The sequence below is a fragment of the Rhinolophus sinicus genome, linkage group LG05 (assembly GCF_036562045.2).
Source record: "Rhinolophus sinicus isolate RSC01 linkage group LG05, ASM3656204v1, whole genome shotgun sequence".
NCBI lineage: Eukaryota > Metazoa > Chordata > Mammalia > Chiroptera > Rhinolophidae > Rhinolophus > Rhinolophus sinicus.
The window spans coordinates 7402691-7426989 of NC_133755.1; the positions used below are offsets into that span (position 1 = coordinate 7402691).

A 24299-nucleotide genomic window follows, 5' to 3' on the forward strand; every position below is an offset into this window, starting at 1 on the left:
AACTGCTTGCTAGGGGGAGACCGGCTGGCAGTTGCCGCGCCACCCCACCCTCCTTTTCCAAGGCCAGTGCGCTCACTCCCTAGCCCCGGGCCGCGGAAGGATATTGCACTTTGTTTACAGAGCCCAGGCCTCGAGCCGCTAGGCCAGCGCCCGCGCCCCGGGCCGGGAGCTGCAATGGCAGTGGCAGCCGCCGGCGCCGCCGGCGGGCGAGGGGAGCCGCCCGAGGACTGGCAGCCGCGAGGCTGATTGATGGGCGCCCGGCTCAATGAGGGGGGCCCCGGCGTGGGCGGGGCGGGGCCGGCTCCGAGTCGAGCCAGTCGCGGGTGCCGCGGAGGCTGGGGGGCGGGGGGGCGGAGGCTCCGTGGAAATGTGTCGGTGACATTGAATGGGGAGACCGAGCGCGAGCGAGGCGCGCGCGCGCACACACGCGCACACCCGGCCCCGCTCGCTCCGAGATCCCCGGCCACGTAAGTAACTATTAATACCGCCTCGCCGGGAGATGCGGGCGTGCTGAGCTCGGGGATTGGCCTCGGGCACCGTCGGCCATCCCCTTCAATTTTAAATACACATTCCTCTTACCTTTGAGGGGGGAAGAAACAAATAAAAGAAGAAGAAAAGCCCTCAATTTCCTCCAAAACCTACCCGGCCAGGCAATCGGGTGTAGGGTAGGGGGAGACCGAGTGGTTGCAAATTCTTCCAAGGCAAGATCCAGTTACCCAGCGGGAAAGGAGCGCGGCGAGTTAGCAGGGCTGGGGGCGCATCCCCAACCAGCGCCCGGAGGATCCCTGGAAGCTCGGGCTGGGGAAATCGGAGACCATTGATCTGCCCGGGTCCCTGCCCGCACTTCTCCCAGTATTCGGAGGACGACCAGGAGCGCGAGCGAGCGGCGACAGCATGAGCCTGTGCTGACCTCCGCCCGGCCCGCCGAGCCCTGGGCTTTGTCGCGGTACCTGCGCCTGGCCCGCGCCACTACTCTGCACCCAGCTTTTGCAATCTTTTGTTGGCAGCGTTGACCGCTCTAAGTTAAATGCTCCCTTGCTATTTTTTTTGTCTGTTTGTTTAATTTTGGGAGAGCTCTTGCGATCTTGGAAAAGCCTCAGACGCCATCTACAGTTAAATCGTAGGTAACTACCCTCTCCGGCACCCCCCCCTTCCACGCCCCCCACCCTTTCCACCAAAAAAGGGGGTGCAGCGCGGATTCCGTCTGCCGAGCGGCGCGAGCCGGTAGACCCGTGCTGATTTCCTTTTTCTTTTTGTTGGGTTTCTAACGCGCGGAGAGCAATCCGCAGCCGTGCGCTCGGCGAAGATTGCACCAACTAGAGCAGGGCTCCACCGCCTCGTCTGCGAGTCGGAAGCCTGCGTGGGGATTGCTCCGGGGGACCCGGCGCTGCAGCTTCCACCTTAGCAACCCAGTTCCTCGTCTACATCCACGTTGGGAAGAGAGGGAGAGAGAGAAACTAAAAGTGCGGAGATTGTGCACATCGCTGGCTGCTTTGGGGTAACAAAAGGACCCGAGCTGCTGCCGACCGAGTACCCCTGGGAGCCGGGCTCGGAGCAGACCAGGTGCCCCGCGGCGCCCTTTGGGGGGTTCTAACTCTTTCTCCACGTAGCCCCCTTCTCGTTCCTTCCCCTCGCGTCCCCTTTTAAAATCCGTGGCACGGAGGCGCCTGCAGCCGCACTCGCCAGCGACTCATCCCTCCAGAGGGTTTTTTTTGTTTGTCGTGTGCGATCCCACACTCATGAACATACACAGGTCTACCCCCATCACAATTGCAAGATATGGGAGATCGCGGAACAAAACCCAGGATTTCGAAGAGTTGTCGTCTATAAGGTCCGCGGAGCCCAGCCAGAGTTTCAGCCCGAACCTCGGCTCCCCGAGCCCGCCGGAGACTCCGAACTTGTCGCATTGCGTTTCTTGCATCGGGAAACACTTATTGTTGGAACCTCTGGAGGGAGACCACGTTTTCCGTGCAGTACATGTGCACAGTGGCGAGGAGCTGGTGTGCAAGGTAAAGAGCCCGGGGTTGGCTTTTGCTTCTTGTCTTTTCAAAACATTTCCCGGCGGTGTGGAGGGGGGCTGGATGGTGCGGGAGGTCGCGGAGCCCTGGAGTCTGGGCGAGGGAGACTCGCGGGATAATAGTCCGTGGCCTCGTTACATAGACATATTTATTTATTTTGTTCCTGTGCGACTAGCTGTGAAGTTTTTAGAGCGTTGCAGACAATGGGGCGGGCTGTGGCGGGGCCGTTTTGGGGAGAGCCGGGGGCGGGGAGGGCGGCGGAGCCGCGCGGGGGCCACAGACACGCGAGCTCCCAGGATCTCGTGGAGCTCCTCCGCGCGAGGCCAGGTTCCACTGCCCAGGGGATTTCTCCCGGTGTCTAGCCCCCTCCCCTTCCAACATGGAGCAGGGAATCCCCCGCTAATTTTAAGGCACTGATGACTTGGTTCCTTTTGCAGCCATTGTTCTTAGCTGCGTGCAGGTGTTAAACCTTTGTTCCGAAGGTGCCCTTTAAAAGGACACACAAAGGTGTCCCTTCTGGCTGAGCCTAGGGGCCCAGCGCGGGGTAGGAGTTTACAAAGAGCTTTCTTGTGCCTGGGTCTTTGAAAGGAGGGTTGGGGGTGGAAATCAAAGCCGCCTGCGCACCTTGGGGTGTAGGAAACAGTGACTCCTTTGGGTCTTTCTTGTCTCGGTTTCTTCTCATCCCCAGACTTCCGTGCTTGAATCCCCTTCGTCCTCCCTCACTCCCCGACCCCACATATACCTTTGCGTGTACGGTTTGGAGCTCCAGGGATACGCAGTGCTAATACAGAGCTGGACACTGCAATTTCCTTTTTGTCTTTGACCCTGAAGAGTGACTGGTGTCTGTATGTGTGTCTGTGTGTCTTTGTATGCACCCGCAGGGCTCCAGACAAGCCGGTGAGCACGGGAATAGTTGCAAAAAAAGAGAAGACAGTAGAGCCTACCAGCTACCCAGGAATTGGACATAGATCAAGAATTCATTGTCACTTAATTTTAGATTTTGCTCACTGTTGTTTTTTCCTGGGGGGAATGTAATGGGGGGGTCGTGAGTAGTGGGGACCCCTGCTGTCTTTGAAATGGGCACTCAGCACAGCTTTGCTACAAATAATGTGTGACACTTTTACCATTAACCACAGACTGCTTTGTGGAATTTATTTGGTAGGGCACTGGAGTATTTCATTGTAAAACATGGGTTTTGTGGAGGTCTGCAGTCAGTTTTGCAATTGTTCAGTTCAGACCTTGGGGGAAAATAAGAGACTCTTTTAAATACTACTCTGCTTGTAGTGAGCATTTGGTATTTTGCATCTTCTCCAAGTTATTGACACCCAGACCAACTGTGCCTGGTTAACCAAAATGCAGTAGGCTGTTCAGAGCTGGATTGAATTCTCAGAAGACCTACACGTTGCACAATAGAATAGTCATCCTTTGAAATGAATGAATTCCACAGAGCTGCCACTCTCTGATGAAATATGCACAATCACCCAGCAGTGAGTGATTTCACTGCTTTTGCTCAACTTCGGGACAGCATTTTCATATTTTTCAAAGGCTGGAGATGCTTTTAAGTGCAGGGACTCTGCCGCCAAATTCTGCAGGAACATCTTGCTGTTATTTCTTTGTTTAAAAGCAGAGGTAACGCTGGCCCTTGCTCTTTTTTTCTCCTTACAGATTCTTAAAGACATATTTCACTTTGGGCTGACCTTACAGTGTCATTTGCAGACTTGCTCTGTGGATTGAAACTGTACTTAATCTGCTGGTTTAGTTATTGCAAAGATTAAATCAACCCCTCACCAATTACTGTGTGGCTGCAAGTGGATTTAAGTGCAGTATCATTGTTCTGCTTGACAGAGGTCATCCCTTTAAGACACAGCAGCTTCTGTTTTCCTCCCTTTTTACCAGAGGTGAAGTGGGTGACTTCTTCTGCAAGCATAGTTGTACATATCCTAGGAAACTCCAAGTGGTTTTATAAGGCTGCTTCTACGAACTACTCTCAGATGGTTACTGTGAACTCTTGGCTTACTGCAAGGATCAGTGAAATCTACACATTGATCAAGTTCCTTTTGATGTCTTTAGGATATAGTGTTCTTGTCTCCTAGTTATGTGTTGAGCCAAGAAAAAAGTCTTTGCAAAAACAGATCAAATGTAAAGATGCCAATTGTCGTAGGAGACTATATAGAGAATTCTATAGGACATTATTTGGGGGGAGAGAGATTTGAGGGTCATTGAACCAAAATAATCAAGCCTGTTTATTGTCTTCATGTGACTACTTTAAGCTAGGCAAAGGAAGGAAGGGGGCTTTAGGGGGTCTTTAGCTTATTGTTTTCATGGCAATACTGGTAGCTACTGTGTAGGTTGACATAATTATACTATCTTGGCAGAATGGGTGCTTTTTTTTTTCAGTTGCTATTAAAGATGGCCCACTCTTACTGCTTTATCTGAATTGTCACATTATATAACTAAGGCTCCAAATTAAACATTTAAAAGAAACTCGCAACCAGGCTTATGGCTTGATTTTGCACTTGAGGGTGATGGTTTAAATACCAATCCAAGCCCATAAATGCCTGTTACAGCTACTAATAAAGTTTGGTTCCTACCCATCTGGGAAAACCTAAGTCCTTGCTTTATTTTTCATACTCTGTCCACCATCTTGAAATTTGGTCTCTTCTACAAAGGGTATGGCTATATTTTGAAGCTGCCATGAATACGTTTTCTTTTTCTTTCTTTCTTTTTTTTTAATGTTATGTCCATTCAGTTTTTCAGCAGTGGGGCCGGATAATAGATGAAAGGTGCTGAGCAAAAATCACCTTTTATTTTTTCAAAATGCACTCGAAGCAGGAAGTATGTTATAAACAATCCTACTCCATGAGCACTGGCCGCAGAGCATGCAGCCTGTGGCTTCAGAATTCGGCATCCCGTTATATAATGCAGTGTTTACATTAGCCACTGCAAAGCGTTTATTACTCTCTCTGAAATTTTTGAGGCTTTCCTACGGCCCTGCTGCTTGCAGTCTGGGTGTTCAAGTTGACTCAAGCATCTCAGATTGTTAATTGAACGGCCCTCGGAGGTCACTGCTCGGAGGTCATCGTTTGACAGTATCAGGGTGTGATTTGTGGTCTCTGGAGATGCTGAGCGAACTCATTCTTAAATTCTAGGTTGTAGTGGCAGCAGCTGTGCCGCTGTCCTGAGATGCCTCATTATGTTTCATTCACAACGTTACTCTGCTTCCTTACCCTGGGTGCAGCACCAGCTCTACTGAGGTTCTTGCTGACCCTGTTTGATTCACAGATTTTATTTTTCTGAAGCGAAGTGCGACTTACGGATTCTTAAATGGCAGCCTGTATCCCATGGGTTTCAGAAGGCCTGGGAATCCCCTTAAATCTGAAACCGTGCATGCATTTGAGGATGGGCATTTTCTGCTAAGGGGACAGAGCTTTCATCAGATTCTCAGGTGGTATCTGGACCCAAAAATGGTCAACAGGGTTCAAAATCAACATCTGCAGTTTACGAAGAAGAGGGAGGTTCTATTGACCTGAAGTGCTGTATCCACCTCATCCAGATTAGTGATGGCTGAGCCAGGATTAGGGCCTCAAATTTGGTGATTTTTAGGCCGGCATTTTCCCACCGCCCTGCAAAATGATGATGAAGGAGAGTATGTTCTAACTAATGAAAGATTTGAGAAGCTAAATGATGGTGAACTGATAAGATGACGCGTATTGTTGTTAGAGCATTCTGGTCTTACATGCTTTCCAGCAAAGCGCCCCCACGCCTGCCCCCTCCTGCAGGCTCAGAATAGAGATCCACATTCCTGAGCAGATAGTAAAACCACATTCCAAACCCAGGGTTTTGTAGTCCTGATTTAGTAGAGGTCTGCAAATGAATGAAAGCTTTTCATTTTAACCTCAAAAATTTTCTGTAGGCTAATTCCTCTTACTAGGTCTGTTTCAAAAAGGTGTGGAGGGTGTTTTTCTCTTTAAATAACTCCCGCAATGAGGTGGCATTTCACAGGCTCATTTTGATTCATAGAAAATTATTGCACAACTGATTCATTGAGCCTAGATATCTGTGGAGGGAATAGAAAAAGAAGCAAGCTTTGGCTTTCCTCCTAGCAAGGACTGCGTCCTGTTTGTTCTCAGCTCTGCCAGGCGGGGCTTGATTTGACTTGTGCTCTGAGCCTCAGTTTCCACATCTGTAAAATGAACATATTGAATTAGGTCACCGTTAGGCAAAGCCAAGATATTTAATCTGTTAATTGCTAACATGTTGTGTGATGCTACACTTCACAATTGTATAATACAGAGTAGGTTGGCTATACATGGTTGTATAGTGTTGATATACATTTTTGTTCTTTTGTTGTTGTTGTTGCAGGTAAATAAGGTGTTGTCTATGTCGCTTGGGGTGGGACCCTCTCAGATTTTGCCTTCGTTCTTCTATAAACAGAGGCAATTGGCTTAGAGAGAAAAATAATAAAACGTACCATTTGTGCAGTGTTTTGCATCTTGCAAAAGCACTTTTACCTTCATTTCTCATATCCTCCCAACACTGTGAGTCAAGTATCATTGGCCCGTTTTACACATGAAGACTTGGGGGCTCAGAGAGGTCAAGTGACTAATTCAAGGCCACACAGCTGATAGGATGCAGGGTCAGTGTGATCTGGGTTCAAGTTCAGCATACCTTGTGTCATCTCAAAAGCCTGTCCTATGGAAAGCGACTGCATTCTGTGATTTGGTTGTAAGAGAGGCACCTCTGACTCTTGGTCTTATTGTCAATCCTGCCCTAGGTGTTTGATATCAGCTGCTACCAGGAGTCCCTGGCCCCGTGTTTTTGCCTGTCTGCCCACAGCAACATCAATCAAATCACTGAAATTATCCTGGGGGAGACCAAAGCCTATGTGTTCTTCGAGCGAAGCTATGGGGACATGCATTCCTTTGTCCGCACCTGCAAGAAGCTGAGGGAGGAGGAGGCAGCTAGACTGTTCTACCAGATCGCGTCGGCTGTGGCCCACTGTCATGACGGGGGGCTGGTGCTGCGTGATCTCAAGCTGCGGAAGTTCATCTTTAAGGACGAAGAAAGGTGAGTCTCATTCCTGTCCAGACCCATGCAGGCTGCTCAGAGCACCTGCTCGAGAGGTTGGAATAGAGACTGTTTTGCTGCGTGTTGCCCAGGTGGGGAGAGGAAGCATGGAGGGACAACGGGAGGTGCGTATTGCTGTGTTTGATGTGCCCTTGGAAAAGAAATCACCACTACTCTAAGGGCGTTAGCCAATGCTCAAAGGACAGGGGCAGGAGAATCTGTGACCCCGTAATTATTTTTGGTTTGGTGTTGTGAACTCTGAAGGTGGCTGCAAGCCTGTGTGGCATTTGCAATGTGCATAAGGCAAGATTTTGAAAATTCTACCTTCAGAATGCTCAGTGCCTGACATCAGTCATTCATCATTCATTCATTCACTCACTCATTCGGTAGTCATTTCCTAAATATGTATTAAATATTAATCACAATTCTCAGTACTATGAATGGGAAGATGCGCTCGCTAGTAAACTGACCTATAAAGTGTTACAGGTCCTAAATAAAGGTATGAATGAGTTAGGTGGGAACTGGGGGCTGGGTTTCAGTTATAACTAGGATTCAGAGAGTCGAGAAAGTTTTTTAGAAGAGATGATTTTGGAGCCAAGACTTGAAAGATGAGTATATTATAGTCAGTGTGGGAAGGTCCCAACATTCCAGGTGAGGAAACTGCCAGTGCGAACGCAGGGCCACGTGAAGGTCTCGGCTGTGTGAGGAGACAGCGGGGACGGAGGCTGGCATCTGGCTTCCATTCACGGTTCTTCCATTAACTCATTACATCCTATTTAGCAGACCCCACTGGGGCCCTGCTTTCTCCTCCAGCTGACTTTGATTGTTAAAAACTCTTTCAAGTGACTTTTTTCCTTTCTGATGTGCTTTTGTAGAGGGGTGGAGGCAACTGATTTATAGTCATTGTTGACTATGCCAAGAATTGTTCTGGAGGCTCTGCATACATGATACCGTGCAATTCTCATGACTGCCTGGGCAATCCTCATCTCCTTTAGGAAGTGGAGAGTCCACTGCCACAAAGCTATAAGGGACCATCTGCATACAATTCTAATACACGTCATTCATGCCCTCTCAGCACACGTGTCTGGGATACCTTGTGTGTGTCTTGCTCTCAAACCTTTCTGCCTTCGGATTAGTTGGCCCCGCATCCCAGGGGCCTGTGATACTTTTAGGCTACTGCTTATAGAAGGCTGATGGCATCCAAATCAGAGCTAGTGGTGTGTGTTTTGGTGTTTCCACCTTCGTGGTTTGAGCTATTTGGGAAATAAATGTCTGGGGAGCATTTTGGGATTCACAAAGGTAAAGTGCCTGTGGTTACTTAACCCAAATGGGATAATTTCATGAGCACTTATAATCCAGCTGAGTGTACAAAGTGCAGACGGCCGCTGGGTTTCCTAGGCCCACAGAGGTTGTTTATCGTTCCATATTTTTACCCATAAAAGGGTTGTCAGAGGCATGTGTGGCAGCTGACATTCTAATCTTTGACAGTGGATAGCTTCTTGTTTTATTAACAAACTGAAGAGGAGGGAGCGACTCTAAGATCCAGAGTGTGGGGCAACCCTTGGAGCTTGGAGCCCCAGGTCCTTATCCTGGTATTGCCCTTGATACACCCTCTGTGATCTGCCCTCAAGTTCCCATCCTTTTATTGTCCTGGCTCTGTTATATTGGCTCTAACTTTCAGGTGTGTGCTGCTTTGAATATTCTCATTTGGAAGATACATATGGGGATATATATCTTCCAAATGAGAATACTCAAAGAAGCACATACCTGAAAGTTAGAGCCAATATAACAAATATATATATATATCTGTCTATCTATCTATCTATCTATCTATCTATCTATCTATCTATATATATATATATACACAGATATATATCCGACACCCAACAGAATACTGACAAATGTATCCTTTTTGCCCTTCTGTGTTCCACTGTCCTTGGAGATCTAATAACTATAACTACAACTATAAGAGGTACTATTTGGTGGCTTCTATAAGATCCTACTATCAGGTTATCATTTAACTTACCGCTCTACAAATTGGAGAGATGAGACTCTGGTTTTGTCACTGAGCATATTTCTCCCTCTGTGTTACCCTGCAGCCACTGAGTTTCACAGCAGTCTCTCCTTGTTGGCCTTTACAGTGGCCTGAGGGGCACAGGAGTCAGGGGCTCTGGGACCACATTGGAGCTTACGATGCTGGCAGCCTTCACCTTCTATCCCAAGGAATAGGACCGAATCAATAGGCATTTTAATAGGACTAAAGCTTGTTCCTCTACACCTTTGAAAATGTGAGGAAACAATGGGTTGAATTGGAAGGGCTTTTGAAAGTTAAATAATGGCATCTGCCTGTTTTCTGAACCTTTATGCATTGGTCCTCTGGGGGAACAGCCTACAAGAGACTTGGAAGTACTGCTTTATTAAGCTTCAAATCACCAGACACCGTTATCCGTCTTCTCTCAAGGATGTGCTTCTTGTTCCTTGATGTTGAAAATGAAGGTGAAAGCATTGCCTAGTGAGACTGGCTGAGCCCCGCCTGGTTCAGAACGAGATCTGCCTATGGGTTGACTCCTTGTGCATAGATTTTAGATTCTGGACCATCTGTATTCTGAATCCATGGCCATCCATGAAAACATTCTTAGTGGAACTATCAGCACCGTAAGTCCAGATTCCCACGAGCAGCTTTGCAGACATTGTACAAAGATGACAGTCAGCATTATGGGAGACCCCACGCCAGTGTGCCTTCTGCCTGTGTTGAATCAGGGGCACCTCAGATACTTACTTCTGCTTCTGTTTGTTCTGTGTTGATTTGGGTTCTAGATTCAGCTTCTGGCTCTGCCACTTACTGGTTCCCAGGTCTTAGATAGGTCATCGAATGCTTCTGAGCTTCAGTTTCCTCAATGAAAAATAATAATAATTGTATCCCTGTAGGCTGTGAAAGTTAAATAGGATGCTTCTGTGGCTCACGGAGCAGGGCGGGCATTCACTCATGGGCAGCTGGGCCTAGAGTCATTGACAAAACGGTCCCATCACGGGGAGCAGTTCCCAGGGCTCTGAGTTCATGGAGAATGTGGTCTGTCTCTTTGGCAGCCATTTCTGTGAAGAGTGGCGTCCTTGTGAGGTAAGCGTTCGGATTTAAGCCACACCCTCTTTTGTTTGTTTAATTATAATCACTGAACCAGTCCTTAGAGGGCCACTGAGAGATCAAGTGCCTGTGGTGTGGAACCTGCAGCGTGGAAAGGCCAGAAGGTTGGCAAGATGTACGTGAGGCTCACTTAGGAATGAAGGGTCCCATCACCTGGACCGGCCACTGTGCTTTGCCCTGTGTTGCTGCTTCTTTCTCTCTGTCCTGGGATGGGGATGTTTCTGCAGAGCCAGTCCTCCTTTTGTTTGCAGTTTGAGGAAGTTGAGCCCTTACCCTGATTGGATTCACCCTGGGCACACCCTCTGCCCCTTTGCATCCACAGTTCCTGGAGAAAAGTCCCAGCAGGAGGGCCCCCCTGTGGATTGCGGCCCAGAATCTGATAGAGGGCAGTGTCCACATTTCCAAAGGGCGTGCCCATGTCCTCCCGCTTCCCTCGCCCTGCTGTGGCATGAGTGATCTGCGTGGTCAGCTGTTCTTTGAGGCCTTGTGTTTCAGGGAAGGGCTGTGACTCCCCTGTGGGGTCAGAGTCAGGGTCTTGGTACCCAATAGCTCTTGCACTTATTAGTGAACTTAACCTTGACAAGTTACCGAACCTTTTCTGCTCAGATTGCCTCTTCTGTAAAGTGGAGATAACAAGACTTTTCTCTTGGAATTAAACGAATTAGTGCAAGTGAACCCCGTGTTTGGCACATAATCAGCCATCAGCAAGCGGTAGCTCCTGCTGTCCTTAGCCTCCCCTGCACTGAGGTCTGGCCCTCTGGGTGACATCAGGGCAGCTTCCTGGCTCAGGATGTGGCATCCTTAACCTGGCGCACCCTTGCGCTGCAGTCAGGGCTGCCTAAGGAAAGTTCCTACAGCAGTCCTGTTTTGATTTCTCTTCTCCCTGGGGACAAGGCTCTTTGCCATCCAGTCGAGGTTCAGTGTTGACATTTCTTGCACAGAAATACCCTACGTGAACTGAGAGACATGGCTCTATACACGTTTCTTCTTTGGTTAGAAGATCTTTATCTCTTGACGTCAGAGGTTTCATTTCCTCTGCTTTGTGGAAGCTGATGGTGTTCACTTCTGCAGGAGGGAGCCGGGACCCTTTGTAGGAACCCAGCAGCCCTGGGGCTTTCTGGGTAACAAAAGCCATCTGCCCCGTCCCCAGACCTGCACTTCCTGGTGGGGTGGGCTGAAGGTCTTTCCCCTCCCTCTCAGCCTGGGTCAGCGCTCTCTTTCTCAGGTGTTAGGATCTCTGTTCTCTTCCTTTAGATCCCCAGGTTGTCCCACCTCTGTTGAAGCTGCAGTATGTGACGAAGACGTGCAGAGGGCAGGCATTGGAGCCCTGGAGACCAGGGTCTGCTTTCTTTCATTAATAATGATTTATATCATTTCAAATTGCAGGCTCATTGTATTCTAGGAAAACACCTTGCTTTTTCCTTTGAAGGAGACAGAGGTCCTGGAATTCCCTTATTTACGTTGACCACTCTTATGTACTTCAGGCCCTGCCAACCCTTGGGGAAGGCTTATCGCCATCCCTTCTTCCCAAGATAGTAAGTGATCCCCTCCCACAGCACCCACACTCACCTCTGTCTCCCCTCTATTCTAATTGTCCAGTGTGCAGCCTGAGGCTGTCCTCGCCTCATGCTGGGCTGGGTGCTTCTTGGGCACCAAGGCTGTCTCCTGTTCACTGGAATGTGTTGGGCATTGAATCAATGAAAATCTCCTTTACTGAGTAGGAGCAGCTCCGATTGGATTCCAGTGACAGAATGAGAGAGACAGGGGTAAGTACAGATCATTAGCCTCCAGGCCATTGCCCAGAATGTGGGCCCTGAAAGATGAAAACGTAGGAATCTGCCATGTGGACACCTTTTCAAAGGAGCAACTTTCAACGTTCCACATCAAATAAGAAATTACCCATCATCCCCATTTTGATTTAATAATTTATGCGAAGGTGACTCTTAGATAAGACATTGTTATCAGTGTCTGTGATGGGGTGTAATTTCCTTTATGAAGATCTCTTCTAATCACAGTTAGAGGGGAGACCTTCCTCAGGGTTCTGTGTTCAGGACTTCTGGCTGGGCTGGTTACTATTTGTACTTAATAAATTAGCTGATGGGCTGGACTTAGGCCTGAAGCAAATGGAACTGAGGATACAGTGGTAGGAATTTTGATTTCTCCAGTTACCTGTTTGACCTTGGCCTACCTTCTCTGTCATGGGTTGGACGCGATGAACTTCAAGTATCCAGCACGGTGCACTGCAGGGACTTAAAAAGAAAGCCGTCGTGATTGCTCTCAGTCGTCATCTGGTGGCTTTGGGCCTCCCAACCCAACAAACTGGAGATGCATTTATTCATTCAACAAAAATTTATTGTGCACCTATTATATGCCAGGCAGTATTCTAGGTGCTGGAGATACTGCAATGACAAATGAGACAGAAACCCTTGCCCTCATGAGAATTATATTTTAGGGAAGTAGTGTTTAGGATCCACCATGTGCCAGGCCCGATTCTGTGACACTTAAATGAACTAATTCAATCCAAATTAACTACTATATTTATTTACATTAGTTTAAAACCAATAAGTAAGGTAGTGTTGTTATCACCATTGTATGTATGAGAAAATTGAGTCGCAGGGTCTCACAGCTAATTGGTGGTGGACCTGAGATTTGTACCCAGTATCCCTGACTCCTGAGCCTAGGCCCTCAAATACCACGTTGGCTCCAGGAAACAGACACCTTGGGAACAAGGTAGAATACCACCCCTTGTTCCCAACCCATAGGAGCAATTTTCTCGGTCAGTCAGGCAGCAAGTATACACCAGGAGAACCTCATTGGCTGGAGTCTAAATGAAGCTCAGTGCCTGATTTTCTCTGGGCAGTCACGACAGTCGTGGACTGGGCCACCAGCCCCATGGTCAGCCCTAGCATGTGTTGTTGTTCCAGTTAATAGAGTAGGTTTTGTTTTCTTTACAGAATTGTGAGATGGGGTCCATTTATCTTTCTATGCCCCATGCCTAGCTCAGGACTAAGCCTTGTAAGTACTTGATAATGTGTGACAATTGACTAAATGGGTATACAGATAGCCCCATATGCTCTGGAGGCATAGAAAATCCCCTGAGATTTGTACCCAGTATCCCTGACTCCTGAGCTTAGGCCCTCAAATACCACGTTGGCTCCAGGAAACAGACACCTTGGGAACAATGTGTGACAATTGACTAAATGGGTATACAGATAGCCCCATATGCTCTGGAGGCATAGAAAATCCCCTAGATATATTGATGATAGAAGGCAGGGGATGGAAACACATTTTAAATGTCCTTTACCCAGCATTCTTGGGAGTTTCTCTAAGCCATGAAATAGAGTCCAGCCCGTTTGAAATGTCCTTGGACTCTAGACATTGCAATTCTCAGGCATAATTGTGCCTAGATGCCCTGAGTCTAGATACCTGGCTAGACATGGGAGTCACACTATCTTGCAAACATTTATTAAGCACCCATTACGCACTACTCTCAGTACTAGCTGCTGGGCTTGCCAGTATCAATACTGGGAATCCTTGCTTAACGGAAGACACAGTGTAGAAGTTATTTTTCATACCATGTTGCAGAGGACAGGTGTGCATTAGAGAGCTATCTGGGGCAAGAAAACAATGTTCCTACAGTGGAGTGGGGTGTAGAGAGTGATTGGGTCAGGGAGGAGGTGGGCTCCTTCATGGGTTGGTCTGAGTGACATAGGGGAGGGGAAGGAGTCCAGAAAGTGAGCGAAGGCCAAGAGGCCGCACCCAGGTGTGTGTAGGGAGGGACATCCTGTGGGAGGGCACCATGTGGAGGGGACAGATGAGGCTGAAGAGGACAGCAGAGGTTTAGGGCCTTGGATACACGCCCCTGACCTTGAACTTGACCTAAAATCTAAGAGGAGCCCTTGGAGAGTTTTTCTAGACAGGGCGGGGGTGGGGTCAGGTTGTGGTTCCGGAAGTGTGTGTGAAGGATGGGCTTGGTCTGGGCATTGACTTCAGGCTGAACCAGGACTAAGTTAGTGGGGTTGGGGGCTGCGAGTAAGAAGGGAATTTAAACCCAACTGTTTTATATTTATAGATAAAGAAATTGGGAGGAAGTTCTTCCCCAAAGTCCCATAATGTGTTAGTGGCACAACCAAAAGCAGAACGCAGGTGTTATGATTCCCTGAGCTTTTTCAGCGTGTGCCTGGGGCATCTCGGGGGACCCGCATGTTAGGGCTGTCTGCCTCGGGGACCATCCCAGTCGGGCCCAGCGTGTGGACTGACCAGTGGCTCACAGGGTCGGAGGGACTGGCCTGAACGCTGCTCCCACCCAACAATGGGGCCTTGGAAGGAAGGTTCTGGACCCCCAAATCAGCAATATCAGCTCCCTGGGAGAGTCGGGGCTGGGTGGGCCTGCCACTGTCCAGCACTGAGTCATAGATTGTGTGCAGAAGCTTTTCGGAGAGACCAAATCAATTGATGATTGATTTGGAGCCGGGGGATCCTTCAGGAGCCAGGTGTAAATGCAGGAGAGCGGGCTAGAGGCGATTGGCGTGTTGATGAGGAGTCTGGTTCTGCTCTGCCTTTCTTGGATTCCCTGTTTGTTCCTCTGGAGCCCGCATGCAGGCTGCATCGTGCGTGTGCGTCAGTGTGGTGTCTCCCTGCAGTGGGAAGGCGTGGGAGGTGGCATGGCTTCCCCGTTCTCCCGGTGGCCAAGTGGCCATGTGAGTCAAGTGACTGAGCCTGCAGGCAGACAACGCAGCTGGTGCTGTGCAAACACCTGTGTCCTTGAGTGGGATTGAGTTTCTCATCCCAACTATGGGATTTCCTAGCAAGTTACTTCATCTGTCTATGCTGCGATTTTCTCCTTCGTCAGTCTTGTTCAGGAACCCCCACCGCCCAGATTGTGTAACGTGCTGAGAGGACATACCGCCCTGTAGAACTAAGGAGTCCCTCCCCTGTGGCCCCTCGACCCTCGGCGGGCTTGGATCTACCCCATAGCTTTGGACCCACCCCATAGCTTGGCCTTCAGTGGCTTCTCCGGATTCTGCTGACCTCAGGCCACCGGACTTCCCATCCTGGCCAGGCCTACTTCATCTGGCTGAACGCCCAGCCTGGCCCTACCCTGGCCCGTCCTGTCCTGATCTCTTCCTGCTGCGAGCCCTGGGCAGTGTTTAAAGGTTTAAAAGCAAAGCATGATGTGCTTGTGTAGGCTAGTTTTGATATTTTGGATGGAGCACTAAATTTGAAGGTTGAACACTTGGGTTTGAATCCTAGCTCTGCCACTCACTTGTTAGATGGCCTTGGACAAGTCACATCTGTGTTCTGTATCCCAGTTTCTTCGTCTAGCAAATGGGCAGGTGCAGCTTCCTTTATCCACCTCAAGAGCTACAGCCATTAGACCATGTATGTGATGGTTTTGTATGTGATTTAGTGCTGAATAAACCGGGGGCCATATTTGTCTCCATATACCCGGGGTCTTCCTTTAAAAGTTTCTCTGTTTGTGACACTAAGTAAATCTGTGATGTTGGTGCCAGAATATATTTTGGAAAGTGTACCAACATGAGAATCCTCCTGACGTGGATTCAGAGCTCAGATTTTTTTCAGTTTGCCCTATAGAGGACCTAGGACATTTAATTCTGTCTCAGTTTCCGTGTTTTTTTTTAGAAAGTTTGCACATACATATATTTGCCTTTCAGGTTTGTTACAAGAAATAGGGATGTACACTGAAAAAAGTATGTCATGGGTGTTACTTCTCATATCTGTACCCTCAGTGCCTTGTTTAAATGCCTGAATGGTTAGTGGGACATTTGGATTACTAGAACCACCGATGTTCCTGTTGATTTTTATGAACATTGATTTCTTTGCCTGGAAATTTGTAATCCCCAGACTCTTGCGGGGACCTCTGGTGTTTAATTCATGGTTGCTGTTGTTGTTACTGCAATTATCAGCGTAACAAGATGTCATATAGGAAGTGTTGCAATCCTTATAGCTTAAACATGAAAATCAGGAGTTTTGGAGCTAGAAGAGCCCTATTCAGTCCCTGTAGCCATAGGTTCTCACTTTACAGAAGGGAAACTGAGGCTGAAAGAGCCTGAGGCCACACTGCACATTCAACTTAGTGGCCACAGGGAGCCCTTGGATCCTCTGCTGAGAGTGGGCGGGGCATCGGGACTCTCAGGGCCAGTGTTACTGCTCCACAGAGGCAGGGAGGGGGCTGTATCCTGCTGGTTCTGGCTTCCTCACCTGGCGCCGGTCCGATGACACACGGCCTGGCACTGAGCTGGGCAGGCACACAGGCCGCCCTGTGGAAGCCTTGTTCATTCAGAGGTTGAAAGCAAAGCAGGCTGTTCCTGCCCATGCCAGGGACAGGTTGCAGGACACATGCTGGGATGCAGCACCTCGGCCAAGTCCGCCGTCCTGCCCTGGGCACGTGGCTCTTTCCTCTGAGAAACTGCAGTCGATAGCCACTGTCATTTACAGTTTTTGGTCACAGAAATCTCCACCATTCCCCCTTGTCACTTTCAGGCATCTGTCTTTGACACGTACCATCTTTAGTCCTGCCACTTCCATGAGCTCTGTCCTGATGACCTTACTCAGGACTGAATAGAATGAGCAGGGGTGAGCTGGACACTTGGCGGGAAGAACATTCCAGGCAGGGGGACAAACAAGTGCACAGAGTGCCGAGGAAGGAGCCGGGCACAGAATTCACATCCACTTCAAGCTGCCTGAGGCTTGTTTGTCTTCTGCTCTAGGCTGCAGGGTTGAAGGTGGGGCCTTCTCTTAATCCTACAATCCATCATAGCTGCCGCAACTGTTGCTAGGTTCTTCCATAGACAACTGTACACGTACTGTGCAAGCCTTGTTCTTTTCATCCTCACAGAAACGGAGCAGATGAGTGTTGCTTGTCATGTCTGTACCCCCGGTGCCTAGTTTGCATGCCTGAATCGTTAGTGGGACATTTGGATTACTAGAATCACTCACTTATTGTCCTGTTGATTTTTATGAAAATTGATTTCGTTACCTGGAAATTTATAAACCCCAGACTCTTCAGGAGATATTAGAGGTTGAAAGCAGTTTCATTTGTTTCCTCATATTTGGACTCGTGCAGGCGCTCCGCCAGGCCCTCCTGACACACGCTTTTGAGAGGAGAGGGCCGTGTGGCTCCCATTCCCAGAGAGGGGGCCATGCCCTAGAGACCTTCCTTGCATAATAAGTCCGTGGGGACCGGAGCCGGAACTCCAGCCAGGCCTCAGGTCCCTGACTTGTGTGCACCCTGGAAGGTCCTTGTTTAAAGACGCAATCCAGACCTCTTGCCTCGACCCTTGCCTAGGAGTGATGTAAACAAGTTCAGGACGTTCCGAGAAGTCGGTAAGGTCAGAAGAATGCCTGCGATGCTGTTTCCTCCCGTCCTTTTCCAGGCTTCTCTCTCCCTTCTCCCTCCCCAGCGAGGCCCGCTCTCCCTGACCGGGTGCACGTGCGTTGCCCACTCTGACCTCTGACAGAGCCACATGGACTGAGCCCTGCTGGGTGAGGTTTCAGGTGCTCGGTGCTGGTGAGGGGGTTGGCTTGAGCGCCAGGTGCTCACAGCGCGGAGAGACGGGGGTGCTCCGCCCCCAACTAGCCTTACAGCTTCATCAGCTGCGCTGACTTACCCTTTCTGAGCATCAGCGTCCACATGAAGGAATGATAATTCCTACTTTGGAAATTGACTTTATGAACTTTAAAGAGAAAATATATGCAGATACCTAGCACACGTTTAGATCCGTAGATAGTATTTGATATTTGGTGCCTGGTAATTTTCATACGCAGAATTTGAACCCAGTTTTCCCTGACTTCATGACTGAGTTGACCTGGTTTCTGGGTGGCTGCCCTGCCCCAGCACACACTGCACCTGAAGTGACAGGCAGGTGGGGGCACTGAAGACCCAGCCTCTGCAGAGAGGAGGATGATGTGGCAGATGGGGGAGCTGAGGGGCCGCTGAACCACAGCAAGTAGCACGTCTTTTTATTTCACAGATTCCTTAGGTATTTGCATAGCTGCTTAGTCCTGTACTGAAGTGTGGGGGGCGGGGGGAGAGAGGTGAACTCCACTGAAGGGGTTAACTGATAAGGTAAAAAAAAGAACCCTCCTCATTTTCTAGGGCCCTTTTTTATGATCTGGAGAAGGATTCCAGAAGAGGGGTTACCATGCAAGTGTGGTCACTGCTGCCTGGAAGTGGGAGGGGGCTGGGGGGCGGGGAACTGGGTGAAGGACCGAGTCAGAACCTTGGGTTGTGACCTGGAAGGGGATAAGAATGAAAAAAGGGCTATAATTTGGCTTAGCATAATGAGCTGGAGGTGGTGAAGCCTGTCCCCTGAAAGGGCTGAGTCACAGCTTCCTGGGGCACTCACTGAAGGTGCCTGAGGCGTTGTCATTTACAAAGCCTAGCTTTCATAGATCCTTCACTTGACCTCCACTGAATCCTGGCCAGGTAGGCAGAGCAGGGACCCGTGTTCCATGAAAGGTGAGCACATGGAAGCTCCAAGGAGTTTGCAGTGTGACTGTCCCCTTCACTTTCGGATTAAGGGTCTGCTGTGTGCTCGGTACTAGTTGAGCTGCTTCAGGTGTGGCAGTAAACGCAGGTGGTGATCTCTACGTGCAAAGTGACCCCAGCCTCCTGCCCATGGGCTCCTGGGGGTGAGGAATGAGGCGGTCCCCCTGCGATGAGCACTGGAATCCTATAGAGTGAACATGCATAACTGGAAATGCGGCGTTTCGTGTGGTCCTGAGGGGCCTGGGGAAAGGGGGTGGTGGGGTGGGCGTGCTCCTTTATATAGGATCGTTGGGCAAGGCCTCGTTAATAAAGCTCATCTGAGCAGAGACCTGAACAAAGTGAGCAGGAGGGAACTGTGCATGTGTCTGGGGAAAGAGTATTCCGGGTGGGGAGAACCTGTACAAATGCCCCAGGAAGGATGGAGGGCAGGCAGCATATCTGAGGAGCAGTGAAGAGGCTGGGATGGAGAGAGGGAATGTGGCTGAAAATGTGGTTGAGAGCCTGGGGTCACTCTGCAGCCTTGGCAGACGTTGACCCCCACTTGGTAGAGCTGAAACGGCACTGCAGGGTTTTGGCAGAGGAACCCAGCCCCAAACCTGATCCCCTGCTGGACAGTCCCTTGTCACACAGATGGGTGGGCTTATTATTTCCACTGCTGTAATTACTCCCATAGCTACTCTGCTTCCAAGACAGTGAACTTGGAGGTGAGGAGAAAGTCTGCCTTGCTCCTGAGGCTCGAGTTTAAGGGTGAGATGGGGAGGAGGAAGCAGCAGAGAGAGCCCACTTTTGCTGTGGCTGTGTCTCCCTCCCCACCCCACCCCCCGCCCCTCGGGTGTCACTGACTCCCCTCCAATCTTGGGACATCTAGCCAGGCTGGAGTGAGTGGGTCAGTGCCACCCGCCACTGTAAATGAGAAAAGGCAAAAGGAAGGAGATTTGTGTTTAATCAGCTCAATTCCAGATTAGCACATCTAGACTCTTCCTGTTTTTATACATCATTAGCTGGAGGGAGAGGAGAAGAACACGTGTCCTCTGGATGATAATAGAACATGCGAGAACAAATAAAGTTACTCTCTGTGCCTTGATGTTCTTATCTGTAAAATGGGATAATGAAATCTTCCATGTCAAACAAAAGCACTGGTGTGAGGCTAAAATGTAATGAGTAATGTGAAAGGTCCTTGCAGCCTATGTTACATCATGTTAGCCAGGAGTTTGCCAGAAGTGGACAGAGCTTCTGTGAGTGTCCCAGTTGGTTGGACTTGAGTTCAAATCCTGGAAATCCCCATCACTCGGATGTGACTTTGAGAAAATCACTTCACCTCATGTTCCCTCAGCACTAAGACAGGACGATGATGTGATTTATGGTTTGTTTACTTGCTGAAGGTTGAAGTCCCCCAATAGATTGTAAGCTTCATGCAAAGTCCTTGGCAGTCTGTTCGCTCCTGTGTCCCCAGCCCTGGAATGGTGTCTGGCACCTAGGAGGTGCTGCGTAAGTAATGTTTGGCTGGTTGAATGAATGAATGAAGGGTCATTGGAAACTTAGCAGGAGCTGTGATCTAAGGATGGGATTCTTGGGTTTCAGAGTACCCTTGGAGCTCATGTTTTCCTCCCTTTCTTGCAGGACTCGGGTCAAGCTGGAAAGCCTGGAAGACGCCTACATTCTGCGGGGAGACGATGACTCCCTCTCTGACAAGCACGGCTGCCCCGCTTACGTGAGCCCGGAGATCTTGAACACCAGTGGCAGCTACTCGGGCAAAGCAGCCGACGTGTGGAGCCTGGGAGTGATGCTTTACACCATGTTGGTCGGGCGGTACCCTTTCCATGACATTGAGCCCAGTTCCCTCTTCAGCAAGATCCGGCGTGGCCAGTTCAACATTCCAGAGACTCTGTCACCCAAGGCCAAGTGCCTCATCCGAAGCATCCTGCGGAGGGAGCCCTCCGAGCGGCTGACCTCGCAGGAAATTCTGGACCATCCTTGGTTTTCTACAGATTTTAGCGTCTCGAATTCAGGATACGGTGCTAAGGAAGTGTCTGATCAGCTGGTGCCGGATGTCAACATGGAAGAGAACTTGGACCCTTTCTTTAACTGAGCTCACACCCCACAGAGACTGCGCAGGTACCAGGAGTGAGAGAGGGCAGCAGAAAGGAGTTCTTCCAGGGAACACATGTCACCTGGCTTGGTAGCGAGAAAGACACTGACAGTCACAAGTTTCTTGGTTCAAAGAAGGAGAGCCTTCAAGGAGCGGACTGAACATGTAGCATGGGGGCAAGAGGTGTGGGGTGGGGGTCGGGCTCTGGGGTCGGGTCAGCTGGGTGGGAGCCCCTGGAGCCCCTTTTCCCTGATGTAGCCCCAGAGACCACCCCTGTCAGTTGGGCCACTTCCGCCTACCCCACTTTTCAATTTTTTTCAAAAATAGTTGTAGATCCTAACAGATTTGAAACTCTCTGCCTCAAACACACATCTTGGCATCGCACTGTTAGCATTTAACTTCTTGTCATGATTCAGGGAAGGTACAATTGGCCAAGGGTTTTTTATGTTGTTGTTTTTTTTTTCTTCTTCTTCTTCTTCTTTTTAAACAAGCCAACCACCTATCTGATAATTAATGGGGTTCATTTAAAAAAATTCGGTGCACACAGACTGACATGAAACCTGGGTGCTAAACTAAAAGAAAATAAAGTCCAGTTTGTGTCTCTTAATCGTTCTCTTCAACTTCTTTCTTCTAAACAAAGTATTTAATATCCTAGTCAGGAAATGACGTGCTAATGCTTTGCTCCCTGAAGGGGAAAAAAAAAAATCTGTCCTCTAATAAGCTACTCTGTTTTGTGTCCATTGGTTTGTGGCAGGAAGCTATTAGAAGTCAAACTTCCAGATGCATTACTGCTATCATAATTTAAAGAAAGAAGGGAAAAAAATGGAAAAGAGAACTTGAACTTCTTAATTTTCTCCTTTCGACTGATGAGGGTTGCGTTACAAGCATTCCTCTTGGCTGAGATGATATCAGTGGTCTGAGATAGCAGGAAGCTTCTGGAGTCTTAAGCTTTTGCAACCCTCTGCTCTCAACTAAACATTTGTGTTTTATTGGAAACTAGTGAAACAAAGCAGGTTGTCCCACATGTATAAAATACAGGGCAGCTATTTAGTTTTCTTTATGAAGAACGATGCTTTTGGCTTGGAAGGCCCTCTGGTTTGGACAAAAACTCTCGGTAGAGACAAGTGGGAAAGAAAATAAGCTGAAAGCTAGGCCGATATAAATAAAAACAGCTCTCTATCCCAATACGCACCTTCGTATCTTCAAGAATTCTTCTATTTATTAAGGAAAATGTCACATTGTGATGTATTAAGCCAGTACTTCAATTACGGGTTGACTCGGGATGACATGTTACATGCTGTCGTTAACATTTATATATATTTTATTTCTTGTTTGAGTATTTCTGTCCCTGAAATAACCTTTAGCTTTTCCAGGTAGCTTTATTTGATTTCGAGTGGCCAATGTTTTTTTTTTGTTGTTTTTCTTTCTTTCTTTTCTTTTTTTTTTTTTTAATTAACTGCTTTTCTATTGCTGTATGATACAGAACTCTTTTGGCATAAATATTTGTGTTTCCAGTACCTCAGTTGTTTGGATTTTACTGCCTGTATACGTTTTGTGAAATGGTCATGTTTTTGGGTAGGTAACACGTGGACTCTAGTATGTAAATGTTACTTGAATCTGTGCTTCATTATAGTATGTGGCATGTATGTGCAGACCTTGGATGCTTTATGCCTGCTCAGCAGGAGCCCAGCCTTCACCTTCCCACGGGGGCGGCTTAAACCTTCACGTCAGGAGACAAGGCGGCCATGGATTTGCCCTTGATTCTATTTTGCTATTGGAAGATAGAAAGGAGAGAGGTTTTTTTACATTCTGAAGCTGGTGCTGTGTCAAGGAGGACCTGTTTTTCTTCCCTCTCCCCTATTTTTTAAGTACCCTGGAGGAGGAAAGATTGGTGACATGCATGGCGGGAATCTATGGCCTCTGGTGCTTTGTCCTGTATTTGGTTTAATGTTTTTGTCCTAATCTCTTCAATCAATAAAATTGTGCGTATTTAACTAAAATTCTGGGGTCCGGCAAGTGATGATTTTCTGCCACCTGTGGTCTATGGCCACCACACACCAGCCAGGAACTCATACATTCTCTTAGGTCTTCACTTTTTCAGGGTCAACCATGCCTACTATTTATATAAAGCAAAACTTACCTTCTGTCGTGATTGGGCATATGCTGGCCAATTTACATATGTAGTATCTCACTGAAGTTATTGTCACCAACTACCTTCAGAGGTGCTGTTTATATTCCTATTACAGATGAGGAAATAAGCCCGGAAACATGCATAAATTGCCCAAAGGTAAACCATCTGTAAGTGACGTGTCAGGAACGGACCCCAAGTCTGTTGAATCCAGAAGTCTGTTTCTCTTGCTATGATTTTGGAGCTCAGAGTTTCTCAGGGTGAGTGTAATAAAAAGCTCTGGCGTAGCCAGACTTACCTGGGACCCCATAATCCAGGCTTCCACACGATTCCCCAGGAAAAGCATCTACTGCAAACCTGATTGGAAACCTCCAAGGAGGAGATCATCCAACTCCCAGAATGAACCTCCTCCCAGTAGCCCTTCTCGGTCAGATCCACGGGGTGTCAGAGCTGGGTGGGTTCTAGCAGCAATCCCATCCATAGTGCACCTCACTTCATAGAAGTAACTATAACCCACAGAGTCAATTCAATCCTGAAACTTTTGGTGAGTGCCTCCTTTGCCATTTCAGTGCAGGTTGGGGAAACAGACATGGACACAGACAAAGGCAGTGGGCAGAATGGAGTGTTGCAGTAGGCACACGGAATCATGGAAGCCCTTACGATGGGCACACCTGTCGGAGTCTGTCAGGAGGTGTCCTGGACTCAAAGAAATGGCTTAGGGAGTGAAGGAAGAGAGACAGCAGAACCTCTAACTGAAAATTATCTAGAGACTTGCTCAAGTGAACGCCTTTGGTGCCAAGCTGTGAGTAGAGGTCATCAAAGGCCTTGTGAAGATGGGTTTGTGGAATACGAAGACATGGTGACAGGGAGGCTTTTCAGCTGATTGGACCAGTCTTCTGAATTCGCAAAATGCATATCGTCCAGTTATCTCTGCATCCCTACCATCACCCAGCCCCGTGCCTGTCACATGGGAAGTTTTCCGTAAACAACTGTGTTAATGGATGTATAATTCATGCCAGAGGATTCTCTATGCTATAAAATTTCCTTCCAACCCCAGGTTTCGAAGAGATGCATCATTAGAAAATAGCCTTTGCAAGTCTTAAAGCCCACCAGTGGCTTTTGCTAGGGCACAGATAGGCTGATCCAATTTCCTTGCTCTTTCACTGCCTGTGATTAAGCAGCAATGGACCTGCTGCCTAGTGAATGCCAGTTTGAATTGTGTTCTGTCAAACCTTTGCATGTTTGGTTGCTGGGGAGAGAGAGTTGCAGGAACACACACTCCCAGCCTGTATGTCAGGAGCTTCCACATTGGTGGGGACCCAGAATCAGCAAGTTCCTTCCCC

At 48.5% G+C, this 24299-nt stretch overlaps 1 protein-coding gene across 1 annotated transcript; it reads left to right on the plus strand.

The window, feature by feature from the left end:
- The first annotated feature begins 387 nt into the window (after positions 1-387).
- Positions 388-22828, plus strand: TRIB2 (tribbles pseudokinase 2). The gene is made up of 3 exons (XM_019751665.2): positions 388-2009; positions 6793-7085; positions 20360-22828. Exons 1-3 carry the CDS (start codon positions 1740-1742, stop codon positions 20826-20828), a joined length of 1032 nt encoding a protein of 343 aa, XP_019607224.1. The 5' UTR covers positions 388-1739; the 3' UTR covers positions 20829-22828.
- The last annotated feature ends 1471 nt before the right edge of the window (positions 22829-24299 follow it).